The following is a 22,495-nucleotide window of genomic DNA, read 5'->3' as shown; positions in this document are numbered from 1 at the left end:
CATTAAACCTCCGTTCTTTAGTTTTGTTTTAACGGAGGTAAGGAAGTGGAATTTGAATAATAGTGTGAACTTAGCCTTAAATTTTCAATATGTTTGAATCTTTATTTAGGCTTTCAACATCAAAATAAATGTTATATACATTTTTTTAAACATTTTGTTTTGCTAGTGGCCGCGATTATCTATATAACCATTGCACTGATGTGTACTATGTATTTGTATACACTTGATACAATTTACAAAGCATGTGATTGTGCCTGTTTCAGTATGCTACTAATCCGTACAGAAGTTATTTGTACACAAATAGTATTCTTATAGCTTCTTCTAATAATAATAACAGCAATTTGAAAAATACATAGCATTTAGTGGCATCGGAAACATACAATAAACAGACACTGACACCCCCCTCCCAAATAGAGCAGTCTATGCCTGTATACTACAGTTGCCTCTGCTTGGTCATTACAACACTCAGGGACATTTACTCATAGACCTCATTCACATTTTAGAGGAATCTTGAACAATAAGGAACAGATGCGTCACTGTGACAGCCGGTGAGCAGAGCCTAAGGAAGGTGGCCTGATAAAAGAGCCTTAGGGTAAATGCAGCACACAAGATACCCACAGAAAGGCAGGAGCTGATGGTAGTGACCTCTGCACAAGTCATCTTACTATAAACAGAAGGGTGTGGAAAGCCATTGGTTTGCACAGGACTTGTTTACTATCTGGATCACTTCTTTAGTTAACTGAAATAACTGCAGGGAGCTGGCAGCAGAGTGACAGCTCGGGGGAGGACGCGTTTCAGTGCTGCTCAATTCAAGACAATACTGACAGCTAACACAGGACCCTGTGATATAGAATCCCTCTACCTGCTCCATTACTATTGCCGTTTTCTTGGATTGTTTTGTTCTTTAATGAAATACTGGATATAATCTTCTTCTTCTTTCTGGATTCATTTGAAGTTTATAAAATTCTAAACGGTGAGTTTATCACTTTACACAAAACAACATGTTATGTTGCTATGTATCTTTGTATATGTATAATGTGTGATGCTACCTGGCCTGTTACTATATTATAATGTTATAGAATGTGATTTACTGAGGCTGGTTTAAGATGAAACAGGGCTGAATGTTTTATTGATAATGACAAAACCCATATAATATTTAGAAAGAGTTTTGGCAAACCAAGACCTGCTATAGTCTTTTTTTAACCATTAAATATGACGCATAAATATAAAGTTTCTTCCTGTTGTGTCTATTCTATAACTTGGAATGCAAAACAAACTTGTTAGAGAAATTTTGTTATTATGATTATTAGTAAATATTAATAGACATTATCTAAATAATATTCTAAACAGTTTTTACCATAAAATAATTCTATATTCTAAGACGTCTCCAGAAATAGTTTATCTAAGCTCATATATACAGTATCTGAATAATAATTAAATCTTATTTTTACAACTATTCTGTATAGAAGCCATAACTATGAATTTTGAAGGATGAAAACTGGTATAATGTAAAGTAATTTATGGAAAAACATGTTACTTTATAGCAGTCAGCACACATTTTTGTTCTGGATCCCTGTCTCCCCAGCAGTTAGATTCTGTTACATGCTTGTTTTCTACGGTTTGTGCTCTAGTAGTTACCTGAAGTGAGTCTGTCTTATCAGTTTACAGTATCTAACTAAGTGGCGATCATTATGTGTATCCAGATACATATTAAGAATGTACATAGAGGTAGCAGCTTTCTATTAAGGTGATCTATTCAATTTTATTTTCTGTAGGATATATAATTCATTTATATTTCAGATTTAGTTTTACAATAAATATAATAGTGATATGTAAGAAATAAATTAGAAAAGAAAGTTACTAACTTTTAGGGAACATTTTATCTTTACAAGATTAATGACAACTTTATGATACAACTTTATGGTGTATAAAATACAATATATATAAGGAATATTATAATATTGTATGATGACTTATGACATTTATATATTTTATATTGAAACTAAAAAGGTAATGTTATTTATCATTCATAAAAGAATATTAATATACTTATTACCTAATTATATTAATAGAAGTACTATTCTTTCCTGATAGAAAGTAAAACATGTATTAATCAATTATCCTTTATTTTAAGCATGGAAACTTTGCAGACTTCTAAGGAGGGGGAATAGGCAACCTGCTGTACAGTACTTCTACATTTACAGTTCCAAAAAAGGGTTAAGAAAGTTCTATTAATACCAGGAGTCAGTGTGGCTAGCTGTGAAAGATAAGATCTATGGCTAGTAAATCAAAATGCCTCAATAAAATACTTTGCTATACAATGCATAACTAATATTACATTACATGGTGTTAGCTTTCTCCCACACGCCTATTTTCTATGTGAACGCCTTTATTTCTGTATCCCCCCAGCCTTCATGGAACAGCAGAGCTCTTGTATTTTTTAGTTTAACTTGGATAAAAAAAAGTTTTGGATCCATGATAGAAGTGGATGGAAGTTCAGACACACACTGTTAACCCATTATTTGGTGCAGGCTACTCTTCTAGTGACTGACATGTAATGTGCGCCTGTGGGGTCTATACTCTTTGATGTGTGACAGTTGTGATGAGCACTGTTATTAGGGCTTAAGGAGCTTGTAAAGTGTGTTGATTATAGTTAATCTGGACTTTGTGTCAATATTCTGACATGTTAAAGAAATCATAAAGACTTGGATGTGGAGTTGTATTTACATCAAACATATTATGTCTAAACATAGTAAAATTCCTTTATTCTGGTATTAACATGATCTTAGAGATATTGGATTGTCACATTTTGTAAGACATTATATACACTTTTACATATTTTTGTTTAGTTTATTCTTTGATGTTCCTTTGCAGAACTGCCATTATTTAGCAATTAATATTTCTTTAATTAATGTTTGTAAATGGTATTACTAAAGAAATATGGATTTGATTACAATATTGATCTGTTCAAGAATGTGTACAATTAAACAACAAATCCTATCAAAACATTTCTCTAACATTAATACTTATCCCAACTGAGCCCAAACCATACATCTTATGATATACAAGTGTTAGACAAAGCAGGTGATTTTGACAATTTTCCTTAATTGTTTCTGCAAACAAACAAATCTGTTCAGATTTTACTGTTGTATTTTTTAAAGGCGCTGCACCTCAACATGAACTATGATATTAATGATTTCACACAAATTTGTAGGGGCAAAAGTCTTACCACCACTTCTGATCACCAATATACATATCTTGAGCTGGTTGTGTGTACAAGGTAATTGTTGACATATCCTGATGGATTTAGTAGTAAAGTGATGTCTAAGAGGATATCTAATCGGCATCCTATGAGAAACAGGATGCCAAGAAACTATCCAGATTTGAAAATTGGTCTATGAAATTGTAAATGTGTAAATCAGGAGATTTTGTTTCAATTCAGACCTGAAAAGGTTCTAAAGAGACCTTTTTCAAAGTTAAAAATAAAAAATATATCAGTTTTTATGTATATACAGAGTACTTGTTACTGTTCTAGACTTAGCAGTATGTAGCAGTATGTTTCCTAGTTGTAAATGACAGCCTTCAGCCCCTACCCGCCCCCATAAATATTCCTAGATAGCTTATAGATGAGACATCAGTTATCTGGTATTATTTCCTTATTTGTAGAGACTGTGGAGGTGCTAGAGAAGACTTTGGATAGTCACCAAGTCAAAGGCAGCTCCTTTTGCATATTGGTGATAGGGTCCAAAAATTCCATCCTGTATATTGTTTAAGAGCCTCCACCTGATGGTGTCACGCATCACCTGGTTCCCGTAAAACATTGGTTGCACAGTGAATTATTATACTGTTCAGACTGGTCATACGAACCATTGTACTAGAAGGAGTCGCTGACTGACAACTGGTAATACATGCAGTCCCCGGGTTACGTACAAGATAAGGTCCGGAGGTTTGTTCTTAAGTTGAATTTGTATGTAAGTCGAAACTGTATATTTTATAATTGTAGATCCAGACAAAAAAAATTGTGGCCCCAGTGACAATTGGAGTTTAAACATTTTGCTGTAATGGGAGCAAGGATTATCAATAAAGCTTCATTACATACAGCTTACAGCTTATCATTGCAGTCTGGGACTATAGTAAAGCATTCAGAAAGCTTCATCAGAGGTCAAAGGGGCTGTCTGTAACTATGGGTTGTCTGTAAGTCGGGTGTCCTTAAGTAGGGGACCACCTGTACATTGGGAGACATTCTCATATCATGTGTGGGAGTCACCAGCAATAACTACAAAAAAAAATGTGGCTATAAAAAATCTATTAAAAACGTATGTTTTGGGTGAATTAATATTTAATTTTGGAACAATCTTTCTGGATAGAAAAAATATGCAGTTTTTAATGTATTATTGGGCTTGGAGCATGGACCAGTTATCTAAAACTGAACCACACAAAATGTGGATGATCTTTGTGTTGCCACCATTGCCGACATTTCAGGTGATGACAGGATAGGGCAGGTTGCTCCTTTTTTATTTAGTGCACAGACATATGAAGCGGCCAATTGATGACTGATTTGAGGAGAATTTCTTACCCTGATACACTGAGGTTTTGCATGTTAGAATCAGTGTAAAAATGTTTTTTTTATTACCTCATAATAAGATAGGCTATAAAGCACACAAGGTCATGAGAAAATGCCATTCTATGCACCATTTTCCAGTAGAAAACAGATCATTGATGTTTCAGTAAGATGGACCTCTGCTGATGTTATTTATGCAATATTTTTGGAGACCTATGCTGTGTTGACGCACAGAGACAAGGTCAATATATTGTTCTACCTTTTCCCATTTCAGTCATCTTTAACAGGGAGGGGGGTAGGAATGAGTATATCACTTATGTGAATACTGAGGAAAAAAGTAAATTTCAAGGTAGAATGCACGGGTTACTGTTGGATAAAAAAAAGTTTCTGGGGAATAACAAATAAATTGGTTAAATTACAATTCAACATAGGAGCTTATTTACTAAGGGTCCGCGTATGCACTTTCGTTGGTTTTCCAACGTATTTCCCGTATTTGCTCTGCTGGAACTGGTATTTAAGTGAGGATTGTGTCGCACGCGATCAGATTGTGGCGCGGCTGCGCTGGATTTCATGCGACAGAAATCTGGGGGCGTGCCATCAGACAATGCGACTGATTCGGACTGAGTGCGGGATTTAACTTTCAAATTGTGTAGCAAGATCAAGCACTAAGATATACCAGGAAGAAGAAAGTCAATTCCGTTGGACCTGAGCGGGAAAGCGACACATGCAGGAAATTTGGCACGCGATCGTAGTGAATTGTGGCAGAGTGCATTATCGTTGGACAATGTACTTTCGGGGAACTCTGCGGACCAGGTAAGGAAATATGCCCCATTGTCTTAGAACATGGGCAAAACAAAAAGGCAAAGAGGAGGAGGAAATATACAAAGGTGCAGCACTGTAGAAAGTATTGGGGTGAAAGTGGTAAGTTTAAATTGTATTCTAGTGCATGGACAACAAGTCTTGCTTAAGATAAAGGCATCAACAGATGTCTCTAATGGCAGCATTCACGTGGCAGAGGGGAGAGTTTAGTATGGAGAATAATTATCTGACATGGGTTACATTAATCAGAACAAGAATGAATAAATGAATCAAACTATAACAGTTTTTGCCTTGGATTTTGACGAGCAGGTAGAATTAACATGGAATACACCAGGCATATTGGGGCTCATTTACTAAGGGTCCGCAGAGCGCATTTTCGTCAGGTTTCCCGCCGATTTCCGTTTTGCGCTGAAATTTGGCGCACGTGATCGGATTTTGGCACATCAACGCTGGCTTTATTTATGGTATTATTTCACGTGCTTGAGATTAACCTGCTGGGCATTGTTTTTTTAATTCATAAATTGTTGCATTAACATTTTTTTGAAAAGTATTGGTCTATTTCTAAAGGTGCAGTCACACACATTAACACATGCGTTTTCAAACTTATCACAACAGCGAGAAGAGCAGATTTGCCTTATTACATTGCTGTTAACATGGTGTTTACAAAACGCATGTGCATTTTTACAAAATGTAAAAACACATGTCAACATGCTGGCATGTTAGTGCTAGCATGTATGTTAACATCTTATTAACACATGTATTTTGTAAATGCAAAGTTGACAGCATTGTAATTAGGCAAATCTCCTCTTCTGAGTTGTTGTGATACATTTGAAAGCGCATGTGTTAACACCATATGTGACCGCAGCCTCATATGTCATCATCTCCCTGTGGTGTGACTAGAGTGCTTAAAAATGCAGGCCGTGGCCTCAAATCCAAAATTTACAGCATTGTCCACTCGTGTATATAACCCCCTCACATGGCTCTACAACAAAATGTCTCAAAAAGAAGTCAAAAGTTGCACCTGCCAGTATTGGAAAGACTGAACATGTATCACAAGAAAAAAGACATGATCATACATTAGGCTCATAAAAGACTTTCCATATGTCTCAATTATACACCAAAGAAAAAACTAAGATACATTTCCCCTATTGAGGGTTATTTATCATATGCCCGCCGCTGCTCCTGCTTCTAGATATATCCGGCAGGGTCCTGCACAGAACTTATCTCTATTCCAGGCCCTGACTGACATAGAAATAGAAGAAGAAAAACAAAAAACGACAACAGAAGGAATGTAAATATGTAAATATATGTAAAATTATCGTATCACTAAGCGGAATACATAAATGTAACCATGACTGTAAGATATTGCAGTATAATAGCATGAATTATCAATATATATCGCTGAATAACAAGAACTAACAGATCGGAAAAAATCAATAGATAATCAATAAAATAAGGGTCACCAACAAAATATAGAAAGAGTAATCAGAGTAAAAGATAAAAAGATAAAAAATAAATCTAAAAAATTATTATTATTTATTATTTTTCATTATTTCTTAGTGATTACTCTTTTTATATTTTCTTGATGACCCTTATTTTATTGATTATCTTTTGATTTTTTTTTTGATCTGTTAGTTCTTGTTATGCATCAATATATTGATTATTTATGTAACAATAAAATATGGTGGACATCTTACAGTCATGGTTACTTTTATGTATTCCCACTTAGTGATATGCCAATTTTACATATATTTACATAGACGTGCATTTGACATTTTGTTATTTTACCCGTTAAAGCCCCACTTTCTTCCCCTATCGTACTTTTTTGGCATAGAAATAATTGCAGCTGGGGAATTTTCACATATGAAAACTTGGTGGTCGTAGCATGTACGTGGGTGTACGTGGGTGCGGCAACATAAAAGCCCTGCGCGAACCCACTCACCAATGGCAATGCCCCTCTTTTATGTCCCTCCATGCCTCCCTGGCATAGAGGTGGCGGAAAGGGGGAAACAATTAAAATTACAAGAAATAGCATTTGTGATGATTTCAGGGATTAACACGCCACTAATGTGGTACAGAAGCCCTGATAAATACCCCCCATTATACATCACTGCCAGATTTTGTTGGTACACAGTGGCTCTTCTGTGATATGTCGACAGCTCTCCCCCACTACAACACAGGCCACAGTCAGAGTCCTCTGTATACTAAAAGTGGTAGCAGGTAAAAGCAGGAGTTGTGTTGGATTGGAGACAAGGACCAAGATAAGTAGAACTCATTCATTATTTTTACCCCCATGGGGCATTTGTAAGAAAGTAATGAACAAGGAGAACCCCTTTCATTGGAACCATGTTTAGCTAAATTAGTAGATGTTGAAAACACTAGTATCTTAATGTTTGAAAAATGTGGTTTAAGATAGATCAGTAGCTTAATTTTAGTATGACACAACTTGCAGCACAAAACTTAGGATGAGATACCAGCTTTATGTTAAATGGGCCATATGTAATAACTTTATTTTCTCTTATTGACAAGCGTCAACTAAAGTATACCATACCATTAATACTCCATGCACTATAGGGGTATGATTTACAATGGCTAGAGTCAAAGACCTCTCCACTCAAATGATAGATTATCAGAAGATCCGATGTTGGTACTGTTTTTGTTTTTTGTTACCTTGTGTATACTGGTAAATTTATTTCCATTTTTTTTTAATTCTTTTTATTAAGATTTTAACATTACATTTATACTTATAACAGTACATCATAGCATATATAAGGTTCCATCAAAACGTGTTTCTATATCGTGAATCTATTTAGGTACTATTTTACATAATGCAGCTACTTTACAGACATAAATATGTCTATTCTCTATTAAGGCATGAGATTTTAATATCTCGTAGGCACTTGAGAAACAGCAAAAAAGAAGAAGAGGAGACAGAGGGAGAAGAAAAAAAAAATAATAATAATAAATAAATAAAAATAAGAATAGAAAAACAATTATATAGAAGGCTTTAAACTTTTATAAATATATATCATTGCTCGATGCATATAGTATCCATTTTTCCCATTTACTATCAAAGTTGGTTGTTATTAAGATGGCTTTCTCGTTCAAAATTTTCTCATATTGATAGATTTGATTAAGATTCCTCATAACTGATTTTAAATCTGGACACTTTGGCTCTTTCCAGAATAATGCTATGGCTTTTCTTGCTTCTGCTAGCATTCTAGCTACAGCCCATCTGCATTCTGGCGGAATTATCTCCATATTTAAATTCAGAAGAGCAAGTTCCGGATTTAGCTCAATTAGTGGGCACCAGATCTGCATGATCAGATTCTGGACTTCCCCCCAGAAAGTTTTAATACTTTTCATTTGCAAAGTTGAAATGAAGTACATGGAAGTTACATCATTGGAACTTGTAAAAGTGCAGCCTCTGCTTATGTATGATTGTTGGTTAATACTGTCAAAATCATGTGTAATTGTTACTTATACAAAAAATAATTAAAATTGTCTGCTTTAAAAAAAAAACACCAGCATCAGATACAAAGAGTAAGGGGCTTTAGGACAGGAGCGGTATATGGAGCCTTTGTGGCTCTGCATCTTGTCATTGAGCACCATCATTATGACTCTCTAACAATCTATTAGTACTTGTTAGCAAAGTCCTTTAGCTTAGGCATTTACAGTACCTACTTGACAGCAGGAAGCAGCTTTGGGGTGACAGTTGGCTCTATTACCCACTAGGTCCATTCTCAGCTGCAAAGATTAGACTAATGGAATATCCACCACTGAGATATATAGAAAAATGGTGTAAAAAAATCTGTTTATCACTGGTCTATTGGGGTAGTAGTGTATTTTCTGAAGGATAAACTATAACAAGGTAATTTGGATAATACTAAAAGTAAAATCTGCATTTTTTGTCCAGTTAGGACAATGTAGAGAGAAAAGAATACCTTGGACAAACCCCTAATGGGAAGATGTCTACCCCAGAAAACTGGAGCAATTTGCACCTGAAATGCCATGTGCCACATTTAATGAAGGTTTTAGACGTTTTTTAAGCTGTTTTCTGGCTCCTCTACAAAAAGGCCTTACATCTAATCACCCAGCATCAGACACAATGATTAATCGGTCTAGTTCTACTCTGTACTGGTCTAAAAAACAACATGGAAGCCAAAAGCTGAGTGTTTTGTCACGAGTAAGATCCACCTAACAGTTCTCACCACATTGCTTAGTATAACGGGAAGTCATCAAAAGGAAACATAATCCCTGACCTGTCAGTTCGTGGTGAATTATTTATAAACACTGAAGACCCTATGCCAACCTCCCATGGAGAACATTAACTGTACAAATCCAATCCCGTGACCCATTGTAGTGTAGTTCTACTCTTCCCAATGATATTACGCACATTTCTGCCATTCTTCATTATAAAGCAAGGACTTGACTAAACTGATGATAGAATTAAAGAGCAGCTGGAACACAGCCTAATTTCACCACTACCAATTAGTCAAATGAGAAGTGTAATTCACTGTACTGGAAAAAGAAAATTATTTTAATTAAAAGTACATTAAACCTTTTTTTAAATTAGCTTTCTATTTAGGTATATCAGAAAGTCTTACCAACCCCCTGCTCCCTTATCACAGCAGATAACTGCACAAGTGCTGATGAAGTAGAGGGGAGGGTGAGATAGGGTAACAGCCTATAAAGCCAGATCACAGAGGGGCTAGAATAGCCCCTCAGGGTCATTAGTAAAATTTAAAAATTTGATTTTAGAAGGAAGGAGTCCATGGATAACATTTATAAGAATATTATAATTCTTATAATATAGTCACAGTGTGTGAATCTATGAGAAAGTGCCTCTGGTTTTTATGCTTGATTTTGATGGTAGATTTACTTAAAGTATAGAGGTTTTCCCACTATATAATAGCTTAGTCAGAATATGGGGGAAATGTCAGGACCCTCCATTGATCCTGAGACTGGAGATCCCATGTCCCCATTTCCTGTGGAGAGTAGGCAATGCAAACATGATCTCACATATCTACTTAATTGAACATACATAAAGGATATGAGGGTTATTTATCATTAGCATTATCTTTGGCTCCTTGGGATAGTTCTATGTCTATTTTTGGAGCTCCAAAGCCATTAAAGTGGTTCTGGCCTTTTATTAAATGTTCTTTTAGTCTAGTCTACTTTCTGTTTGGTATGTGTTTTTTTAAAAATCCCCAAAAAGTCTCAAAATGCATAAAGTCCCAGCACATACACTGGCAGGGGACTGGAGTAACTATGAGACTTTTTAAGTCAGAAATCTGGCTTTGCACGGTATTGCATGGAGTTGCACTAGCTGCAGTTATATGTTTATGCCATAAGAGGTGGAAATAGTCCTACAAGACATTTTAGCAGCGAAAAGTCCCAAAAAAGCTCAATGTAACTTTTTGAGACTTTTTTACGCCAAAAATCCCCTAAAAACCAATGATAAATAATATTTGGGATATTATATTGGATGATTATTACTAAATCCAAAGAAATTTGTTAAGTAATCATAAGTCTTTTCACTTCTGCAGGTTAAGAAACCGTGCACAGAATCAGATGTTCCAGAGCCTCAGAATTCCAGGTACAGTAACTGCCTTTAAAATATTTCACGATTAGCAGATGGAGTAAAAAAGTGATTTGTAAGGACGGGGTGCTGCTTTCATGAGAAAATCATATCCAAGAACCATGAGCGTGAAAGAAAACAGAGGCAGGAAAGACCTGGGTGTATGGCATATGGGCCAGGCGAACACACTTTGATATGTAACTCACACCAGGCATGCTAATGGTGTTAATGGCTTTTACAATTAATACGAGAGTGGAATAGAGAAGACGGGAGGAGATAAAAGCAGAAACACTTTGCAGGAACAATATTTTCAACTTGTCACCTGTTATACATCAGAAGAAATGGTTATTTCCAAACTTCCAGCAAAAATAGGTTCTCTGTCCAAAATTAATAGTTCTTTTTAATTTTTAAGTCATGCCGGAAAGTTTCCTTTGTGCAATGTCTAGGAGAGTAAGGGTTCAGCAGTGAAGCATTGTGTTTTCCTAGAAAAAATAGTAAATACTTAATTATGTTCCAAGAATATACACAGAAAATGCTAAATGTTAGAGACAGATATGGACATATAGCTATACAATAGGTCCATGGAATGATAGTGTGTGTTTAGTGTTTTGATTGCATATTGTTATAGTGAGTAGCACATTATATAATAGTAGGGATGTCAAGTAGCACTTTTTAGACACTAATTTATCCCAGAAGAACCATTAGATCTCTAGCTCTGGAATAGATAATGAATGAGCAGATAGGCCTGGCAGGACTTAAAGTGATCATAATTATATATATATTAGATATTAGATATAGTACTCTGACAAGAGTGTATGAAATAAGGATAGATGCTGGACTCCTGTGAGAGTCCTGATTACCCTGTTTAATTGCCTTTTCCCCTCAGAATACTGTCAGAATTTACTTATGATTTTACACATTCCAAATCATATAAAAAGAACCACAAAGCTCTATCACCATATGAAAGCTTGTTTCTCTGTACATGCCGTGCTTTCACATGGCATAATTCAATATTCATTATCATGTACTTGTATATTCATTATTATATTTGGTGTCCCAGCAATGTCACCATATTGACCATAAATCTGGTGAGTTGCCAATGAACTGTTGCAAGCTGGTGAAGATATGCCTTTGAATTTGGCAATTGGAAACCCTACAATGAGCAGCAACACATGTAACCACAGGATGTCCTGCAATTGTTGCGGAGTTATTAGTGTCCATGGTATTACTAACAGGGGTGATCCAGAGCAGCAGTTAGGGCAGTGTATTCACAGCAAAGACAGCACCCACCATAAGACATCAAGGAAGCCTACAAACGTTGAATACAACCATAATCAGATTCCAAACATAATCTGGCTCTACTGCGAAAGACGATTGCCAGTCTGTAGCAGTCCAGCTTTTTGCTTCACTGTGAACAATGGCAATGATGACTGGCATTTAATGGAAGGACAGTTAATGGGTGTCGTGACATGTAATTTCGTTCTGCTATGAACTTGGGAATGGTCATGAAAGAAACAGTACTCTACTAGTGGTCTGTGTGGTGCAGAGTCTGCACACTGTGAGTGTGTTCTTACTTAACCACTGCTCCCAACTGCTCCCAACACCTCCCAGTAGCTCAATCTAAATAGCTTTTCTCCATCCCATTATGAGCCTTCTCTCAAAGTTTGTCATCTGTGCAAAATGTCTTTGAGTGCATTGCAGAGCAATGTTCAGAATTCAACAATATCCTACTGAGAGGTACACTGCCTACTTTTTGGCACTGAATGTAGTTTGGTCATTCTCAGAAGTAATTCCAAAGAAGAGGAAAGGGGGATTATAAATGTATCTTCTTTTAAGTTTATTTTTTTGCTAATATTAGCTCCCCAGCCAATGCCACATTTAAACACACATCTGCCTCACATGCTTGGTGGAGGCCGGTAATATGTTGAAGAACTACTGAAGGTACAGGCTGGGCAGCCATGACTAAACCATAGACTAGCTAATCTAGTCTTATTAAGTGCATAAAAAGGTGCATGTTGCTTATGTGTGGAATGAATAGAACTGAATGTGGAATTAAAGGAGACTTAAGAAGTGAAACCTTGAGTCCTAACATGTGGAAGTTAGGTTGACAAATACAGTACCTTCTAAGTAGACATTTTTGAAGACCACGTTTACTCTTCTTTAAAGGAAACCTACAGCCTCCGATGGTGGTGAGCTGGTGCCGGCGCTTATTTTCGTTATGTTTTTAAAGAGATGTAAAGCGTTTAACCACTGTAGTAATCTTTATATACAGGCAGCTTCACCGCACCGTGGTCCGCGCCCGGTGCAAAAACTTTTTACATCTCTTTAAAAACATAACGAAAATAAGTGCCGGCAACAGCTCACCCTGAGCTGGTGCATGGCATTTGCAGCTTATAACCACCGTCGGAAGTGGTAGGTTTCCTTTAAGGGCTTATTTTTCCTCAATACTAGTGGACTCTTTGAGTATGATAGTAATGCATCCTGCCACACCACAAAAAAAGTTACTACATTCCATATTTGACTCTTTAAGACCACACACCTCACAGGACAAGAAGGTGTTTTTAATGTGCATCTAATAAATGAAGAAAGCTCCAGATTAATGTGAAATATTTAGCAAAATTGAACGTAAGCTAATCTTTTCAGATGTTGAAAGGACTTTCAGTCAATGCATACTAACGGCCCTTTCATAGAATAGGTCATAAATATAAGATTGGTGGGGGGCAACATATGCATCACCTCCTCCTTCTGTTCCTTCTCCCCTCCAGGTGACATATAACCTTCCTACCCTACACAGTACCTCTTGGGCTGATGTCATCATAATATCACTGCAGCCAGCAGGACTATTTCCTTGACAGGCAGAAGGATTTTTTTCTGATAGACAGATTTCTTCCAATACTTTATGTCAGAAGGTTCAGGAACTGTGTGAGCCATGTGTCTTATGGTATACAAAGGTGCCACTTGGCACTTATCATATGCAGATATTCAGATCTCAGAAACCTTCTTTCTCCACCAAGCTCCACACTGCTTCTTCTTTTATTTGCCCTTAGGCATTGTCTACTGCCAGTAATGGACTATAATATTGGTTTGGGTGGTATCCCGGGGCCCAAGCCTTCTAGGGGCCCCATGGCAACCAAACCGCCCACCAAATTTGAGAAGGACCGTCACCCATGAAATTCTCATAAATCTGTTCCTGCTCTCAGTACACATCTACACAAGAGCAATTTTAGGACCTTTGAAAATCATCCAGATGTCCTGAAACTGCTAACTGAAAGCAGGGAGAAGGAACGCAAACTCCATTTTACAAAAAGCTTGATTCTAGTACTATATGTTTGTATAGTAGTGAATTGCAGACTTGTAGGGGCTATAATAATTATATAGCCATGGCAGTCTTATTCTCCCTCTGTCTAGTACAGAGAAGTTTTGCCTGACCTAAAATAGAAGCAAAGCAATGATATAGTAGGTGAGTATGATTGGCTAATGCACATTTCTTTTTAGTATTCTATGGGTGCTGCATGTTAAACTGCTAGCAAGCTGACCTATATGCAGAAGGATGGCTCCTCAGCTAAAATAGGACAAGACATAAAACAGGAGCATCTACATTATTCCTTAACAATAGACTTTGCTGAAACAAATAGGAACAGATGTTGTCAGACGAGTCAGCTAAACTGCTTCACTACTAGAGATGAGCGAGCACTAAAATGCTCGGGTGCTCGTTACTCGAGCCGAACATTTCCCAATGCTCGAGTGCTCGTTTCGAGTAACGAGCCCCATTGAAATCAATGGGAGACCCGAGCATTTTTCAGTAAAATTATAAACTGAACGAGCACAGTGAAAGAACACAGTGCAGAACAGATTGCAGATGTTCGGGAACATCTGCGATCTGTTCCGGAGACACGCGTGCAGAGCGGTGTTCTCCGCAATAGTATTTGAAGAACAATATGTGTGAAGAACAACTTGCAGAGAAACATCTGCAAGTTGTTCTTCACACATATTGTTCTTCAAATACTATTGCGGAGAACACCGTTCTGCACGCGTGTCTCCGAGACATCTGCGATCTGTTCCGGAGACACGCGTGCAGAACGGTGTTCTCCGCAATAGTATTTGAAGAACAATATGTGTAGAGAACAACTTGCAGATGTTGCCAAACATCTGTAATGTGTTCTTCACACATATTGGGGCAGATTTACTTACCCGGTCCGTTCGCGATCCAGCGGCACATTCTCTGCGCTGGATTCGGGTCCGGCCGGGATTCATCAAAGCAGTTCCTCCGCCGTCCACCAGGTGGCGCTGCTGCGCTGAAGTCCGCTGGAATGCCTCGAAATACACCGGCCTATCCAGGATGAAGGTGAGTGAAATTTTCGCGACACAATTTTTTTTAAAATGCGGCGGTTTTTCCGAATACGTCGGGTTTTCGTTCCGCCACGCCCCCCGATTTCTGTCGCGCGCATGCCGGCGCCGATGCGCCACAATTCGATCGCGTGCGCCAAAAACCCGGGGCAATTCAGGTACAATCGGCGCAAATCGGAAATATTCGGGTAACACGTCGGGAAAACGCGAATCGGGCCCTTAGTAAATGACCCCCATTGTGTCTCCGGAACAGATCGCAGATGTTCCCGAACATCTGCAATCTATTCTGCACTGTGTTCTTTCGCTGTTTTCTTCAATTAAATGATTAAATTAAATGTTTTAATTGTATTTTTTTACTGTTCTTCACTTCTTTTTTTTTAATTAAATGCTTGTTATCGAGCAGGGCAAATAATCGTCCGAGCAACGAGGCGGTCCGAGTATGCTAATACTCGACCGAGCATCAAGCTCGGACGAGTATACTCGCTCATCACTATTCACTACACTACATTTAGATTAAACATGTATGAGAATTAGAATCTTTACTACTTATTATACTGATGGATACATCCTTACAATGGATATAACATGTTGAACAGTATTTTATTCTGAGTGCAAAATTTTAAAAAGTACAAAGAATCTTTAAAAAAAACAACTAAATATTGTAGTATTGAAGCGCTCTCTAGTGGTTTAAGTTGTTATAACTCACACTTTTCTATGTGAGGAGAGTGTGTATGGCTGTATGCAATAGTTACATTGTATATGAAATAATGGACCATGCGTATCCCTATACAAGCGGTCCCCTACTTAAGGACACCCGACTTACAGACAACCCATAGTTACAGACAGACCCCTCTGACCTCTGGTGAAGCTCTCTGAGTGCTTTAATATAGTCCCAGGCTGCAATAATCAGCTGTAAGGTGTCTGTAATGAAGCTTTATTGATAATCCTTGGTCCCATTACAGCAAAAACTGTTTAAACTCCAATTGTCACTGGGGCCAAAATTTTTTTTGTCTGGATCTACAATGATAAAATATACAGTTTCGACTTACATACAAATTCAACTTAAGAACAAACCTCCAGACCCTATCTTGTACGTAACCCGGGGACTGCCTGTACACATTTCACTTATACTTCAAATAAGGCCCCTTTTACACTTGCGTTGCAGATCACGTCAGAGTCTGATCAGGGTGCGATCAGGGTTTGCTCAGTGAAAAACGCACATTTTGCATCAGAGTGCAATCAGTTTTCAGTCAGAGTTTGTTCAGTGTCTCAGTTTTTCTTGCGCGTTTTCAATGCAATTTCAATGCGTTTTTCACGCGCAGAAAATGCGCGTGAAATGGACTCAGGGCTGAGCTCTATCTTTTCTATGGCAATTGATGCATGAAAAACGCATTGCACTTGCATTGCACTTGCATGTGTCTCAGAGAGCAATGCGTTTTTGATGCATCTCCATAGACTTGTATGGTGCGTTTTTCACGTGCGTGACTTGCAAAAGTAGAGCATGACGAGATTTAAACGCGCGTTAAAAAAAACAAGTCTGAAAAGACCCATTGGTTACAATGGGTCAGAGTGCAATGCAAATTCTGCGTGTCAAAAGCACGCACAGAAAACGTGCGTGAAAAACGCAAGTGTGAAAGGGGCCTCAGACCAAGACACCGTGGGGCTTATTTACGAAGGGTCCACGGATAGCATCTCCGTCTGGTTTTCCGACGTTTTCTGTGAACGCGCCGCTGGGATAGGTAAGGTAGCAGGAGATTGTGTCACACGCGATCGGATTTTGGCGTTAGCTTTCATGTGACACAAATTGGGGGGCGTGGCGTCGGAAGATCCAACGGTTTCGGACAAACCGCAGGATTTAACTTAAAAATTGTGATGTGAAGACATGCACTTACATACACCGGGAGGAAGATGGTGAACTCCGGCGGACCTCAGCGGGGAAGCGACACATGCAAGATATCCGGCGCACGATCTTTGTGAATCGCAGCAGAAAGCATTATCATCGGACAACACACAGCGGGGATCGTGACAAGACCGGACCCCTGTAAGTGCATTTGATGCAACAGGTAGAACATATGGAAGCCATATGGCAGCCACTATAGAAAGCCAATATAGCAAGGAATTCACGAGTTGTTGCAGTGCATCAAAGCGATGCCAAAGGTCGTAGGGACAATAGCTACAAAGCTCCTTAGATTTCTCTGTCACACCTGGATGAGAAACCTACTATTCTTTTTACAAAGATACCCTTGGGCCTGCACACAAGTCACATTAGTTTGTGCATGCTGAAGGGGGTACTATAGATGGCCTGATCCCTGAAACCTGACATTGTTTAGTTATGTTATACCAATACTTCATAGCTAGACCTTATATTTGATCACTGTGCACTGGAATTGAGTACTGAATAGAGGTATTGTATGTGAGCAATGTGTGGCACTGCTACTTAGGTTTTAAACAATATATTTATTTTCCGGTGGTATTTTTATGTTAGACACCAGTTGGAAATGTTTTACAGTCACTTTGCATCACCACACCTATGGTAACCAGAGCATGTACATTTCCCATTGGTTATAAACTTTTATTAGATTTCTATATGTACATACCAGTAAGGGTTAGATTTCCAGTGAGTTAAGTCCAATGTGGGAATCTTCTAAACCTGTTGTATTTTGTAATGTCTTCTATTACTGGTTACTAAACCATGAAAGAAAGTTCTAACATTTTAACCCCCTAGTGATGTTAAAACAATAAACATTATTTTCACCCCCTTACTTTACAATTTTACTCAGTTTTAGCTCCTATCACTCACTGATGGTCAGTGCATTATTCCAGAGTGTGGGCAGGGACTCTAGAAGCAGACTCATTATGATTGCTCTGTGCTATGAGATTTTGTGTGCTGGCAAAGTGGTTATATTATCACGTTCAAGGTTTATCTACACTTTCATTTAGCTTCTGAACATTCACTAGTATCTGCCTCATAGAAAAAGAGAGATGAGACAGACCGATAAGAGATAATGAGATCCATGAGATGGCTACAATAGCAGATTATATATGCAGTTTGGGAGGTAGCCCGGGGCTAAAGCCTTCTAGGGGGCCCATGGCCAACCAAACCACCCACCATATTTTATACGAAGATGTGCCTTCACCCATGAAATCCTTGTACATCTGTTCTTGTTAAAATATTCATGTACACAAGAGCCATTTCAGGACATTTGAAGGTCCTGAAACTGCAGATTAAAAGTAAGCAGAAGGGATGCGTCCTCTATTCCCAAAGAAGATTGATGCTAGGACCATATGTAGGAAGTGATTCCAGATTTGTAGGGGCTATAATATACTTACAGCCCAAGACCCATGGCAGTCTTACTCCACCCCTGGATGGATATAACACACAATGACACTCTCCAGAACTGCTATCTCAGCTATATCACACACACAATACGCTCTACTGCACCTCCCTCCCCTGATATAAAGAGCTTAGCTTGTCTGTAGCTTGTAGATTTACTCTCCATTTGAACCATAGGACACAGCCTCTTTTGACCTTCAGGTCAAAGCCTTCTATTTCTCCATTGCTGCATTATAAAACCTGTAGCTTTATTTTTGGTCTCAGTATAGTTAAGTAAGGGCTTATTTTTTCCCTGGTGTAACTTAGGAAGCCTATTACTTATAGACTAAATTTTAGATGCCATTTTCTATGTTTTAATATCTACTGTATGGCTTAAATAACATGTTAGAATTATTCAGTGGTACTGCCATCACTACTACTAATCATAGACTGAAATTTTATAATTGTGTTGGGTTTTCTTTTTGTAGCATCCCCCCAAAAAAGATAATGGGGGTTATTTATCATTAGACCAGTTCCTTGGGACAGAACTATTTTTGGAGCTCTGCTCCCCATCAGGTTAATTAAAGTGGCTTTGGCCCTTTAATAAATGTTCTTATGGTCTATTTTCTGTCTATTTTGTTTTTAAAAAGTCCCTAAAAAGTCTCAAATTGCATAAAAAGTCTCAGCACATACACCAGCAGGGGACTGGAGTGACCATGAGACTTTTTATGAGACTTTTTGGTACAAGAGGTTTGTAGCAGTGTAAAGTCCCAAAAAACCTCAAATCAAAATATTTTTGACTACTACTTATGCCAAAAAAGCCCTGGAAAACCAAAGATAAATAACCTCCAACATCTCTATAGTAAACACCATTATTGCTGGAATAAAGGTAATGTTACAGTTAAGTTACAATTCCAACATTCGCAGAGCATACCCAGAAATCTTTCCAAAGTTGACTCCAGACCAATGCTACGCATATCCATTAAAAGGGTTGTCCGAGAGCTAAAGAAAAATATTTGTGGCCGGGAAGGGGTTGCATAAAAAGAAATAAACATTTTCTTACATCCAGAGTGTGCTAAGTTCAGCTTCTAGCAGGCCAAGGTGGCCGGCCACACCCACCCATTCCCATATCTCAATCCATTTTCGACCTTTCTGCCCAAGACTATACTTATTATTTTTATCAAAATAGCTGTGAGATACTAAGGAATTAACTTATAATGTTCATTTTGACTTAATTTACAAATTTAAAAAGGCCCCCTTTCCCCCTTTTTTGACTATAACCACAACCCCCCCCCCCCAAAAAAAAATGTAAAATACATTAACATTTGTAATTTATTTTTAACCAGCCCCCTGTAAAAAGAACACATCAAAAATGTTTAAGGTAGCACAAAAAAAGGTCCTGTTCCAGAGTTATTTTAGCTTCTTTTTAGACATTCTAGACAACATGTGTCATTCTGTCTAATATATAGAAATATACTGAGGCAGTGTTCATGTCCTCAAAAAATTATCTGATACTTTTTTTGTTTTAAAATCCATGAAAGAAATGTATTTATTTAGATTTTTTTTTTTTGGGTAGTTCGAAATGTTTTTTTAATTTTTTGCTTATCAAAAATACAGCGAATACAAAACATGTAATGTGCTTAACTTATAATACAATATTAATTTTCCCCCTCTTTTTTTTTACTTTTAAATATCAATATATGATGCGAAAACCAAAAAGAACAAAAGGGATGTGTATGAATGACACCAGGTAAACTTTATTATAATAAACATTAAAACATACTTAAAAACCCAACAGAAATGGGTACATATCACATGTCTTCCCCCGTGAGACCCACATGGATGGATAGTATGTCCACCATATAATACAGTACAAATGGGTAAGTAGATGTAAACAAGTACACTTGTGTACTTGTTTACATCTACTTACCCATTTGTACTGTATTATATGGTGGACATACTATCCATCCATGTGGGTCTCACGGGGGAAGACATGTGATATGTACCCATTTCTGTTGGGTTTTTAAGTATGTTTTAATGTTTATTATAATAAAGTTTACCTGGTGTCATTCATACACATCCCTTTTGTTCTTTTTGGTTTTCGCATCATTACATCTTTGGATGTGTGACTTACAATCTTCATGAGATATATTTGCCCCACCTTCTCTAGTATATGAAATATCAATATATATCATAACTTCCTTTACCATGCTTTTACCTTTCTTATCCTCTCAATCCATTCCGAATGAGATGGGCTTTGCGGGCTTCCCCATTTTTTTGCATTTCCTAGTCTGGCCAAAAACAGGATCTTAATAATTACTTGTCTTATACCAAGGATTCCTCTATAACAGCTTTTCCAAAATTCGTTAGGAACCTGTCCAAGAAGAATATTGGGAGCTCCGGTCGTAGTGAAATTATTGTGGTATCAAAATAATTTTATCAAACCTACCCTATCCGCTCTTGAGAATGGCATTTTCAGCCAAATAGAGATGTTGTGTTGCATCTTATTTATAATTGGAATGATGTTCAGTTCCAAATACCTGGCGGGATCACCCCCAGGTATTTAAAAGCGCCATCACTGCTGAGTTTAGAATCTATTTAGAATTTAAATAATTCTATACCAATAACTTCTATGTACATTTGTTACAAGCAGGAGTTTTCTACATATATCTTTGTACTATGAAATAAGGAACTACTTATGAGTTTCATTGTTTTACTATCTTTGCAAGAAAATATACGGGTGGGGTGGGGGGGGGGGGGGGTTATCAGGGCCTACCTCTGGCCTTAACAGGGAATCACAGAAGGCTGCCTTTCCTTAAACCCACCAGCATTGGACGTTTACAATAGACCATCCCCCATAATTTCAGCTTTAGAAAGGTTTGACATTATGAATTAGGGGATTCATCAATCCAGATTGTTGCTTTTGGGAGGTGGCAGTCAATTACATCTGTCTGCCAAGGAGGACTACACATACTTAAACACTCACGGGGGAATTTATCATAAGATTTATATTGCCCGCCTGTTCTGTCGACTGCATCAAGAGGCATAGACCTCTTGATGTATCTATCGGGTAGTTGGGCAAAACAATGCCAGTTTTTATGCGTTGTTTTGCGTAAAACCTGTAAACAAATGTTAGCAGGCTTTTATAAAGTGTGAAGGCCTGGAGCAGGAATGCTCCACAATGTCCCACTCCGCCAGCAGCTATGCTCCATTCTCCCTCCATGTGGGAGTGGCATTATCGCAATAATATTGCAAGTTTTTGCAGTGTAGCAGGCATAGACCGCACTGTTGGAGCACCAGTTACTAAGCACATGTTTTCGCTGCTGACATTTTTGGCAGATGCCACCAATATATAAAAATACTAAATCTTTGATTTTTTCCTAAAGTTATCTGGTTTATCCTTAGGGTGTTCCTAAGGAGTTGTAGAGTTAGCAGCTGCACCCAGGTTGGGGACACGCAGATCATTTCTGCAGCAAAAACACCATCTGCAAAAGCTACTGAAATGGATTGTTTTTTTTGTGGCAGATTTTTCTGCACCCCCTCCTATTCCTGCTTTACACATGGCATCAAGACATTGCAGCTTTGGTTTTTGGTATTATGCTACTGTAAATATTTGGTGATTTTAAAAGCTTTCAACTTCACTTGCTCTCAGTGTGTTGCTCCTGAATGGAATATTCTGAATAAATAATTATGAAGTACAAGCCTGGTTTCCAGTTGTCACAAAACTACAACGCCTTATGTATTGACTGTCAAAGGATGCAAAGAATTTTACTTGTTGGAAAGCCACAGATTGCAGATCACTGTTATATAAGGTATTCATTGTGGAAACCTATCTCGGATTGTGCCATCGCTATCATGGTCTTTTAGGGCAGAA

The 22,495-nt window shown here is 37.8% G+C and overlaps 1 protein-coding gene across 14 annotated transcripts in view; it reads left to right on the top strand.

Moving 5' to 3' along the window:
* The window catches only part of EYA4 (EYA transcriptional coactivator and phosphatase 4), a 195,123-nt gene that overhangs the window by 72,195 nt on the left and 100,433 nt on the right, over positions 1-22,495 (top strand). For 13 of the 14 annotated variants that reach the window (XM_072141504.1, XM_072141499.1, XM_072141507.1 and 10 more), the window contains one exon: positions 10,930-10,979. In XM_072141504.1, the coding sequence (XP_071997605.1) occupies positions 10,930-10,979 (50 nt within the window). Of the gene's footprint in view, positions 1-698; positions 974-10,929; positions 10,980-22,495 lie in introns of those variants that run through there. The other variant, XM_072141502.1, reaches the window with a different exon arrangement.

The sequence above is a fragment of the Engystomops pustulosus genome, chromosome 3 (genome assembly GCF_040894005.1).
Source record: "Engystomops pustulosus chromosome 3, aEngPut4.maternal, whole genome shotgun sequence".
NCBI lineage: Eukaryota > Metazoa > Chordata > Amphibia > Anura > Leptodactylidae > Engystomops > Engystomops pustulosus.
The sequence above is the reverse complement of the archived record's forward strand: the minus strand, read 5'-3'. Positions and strand labels throughout refer to the sequence as shown.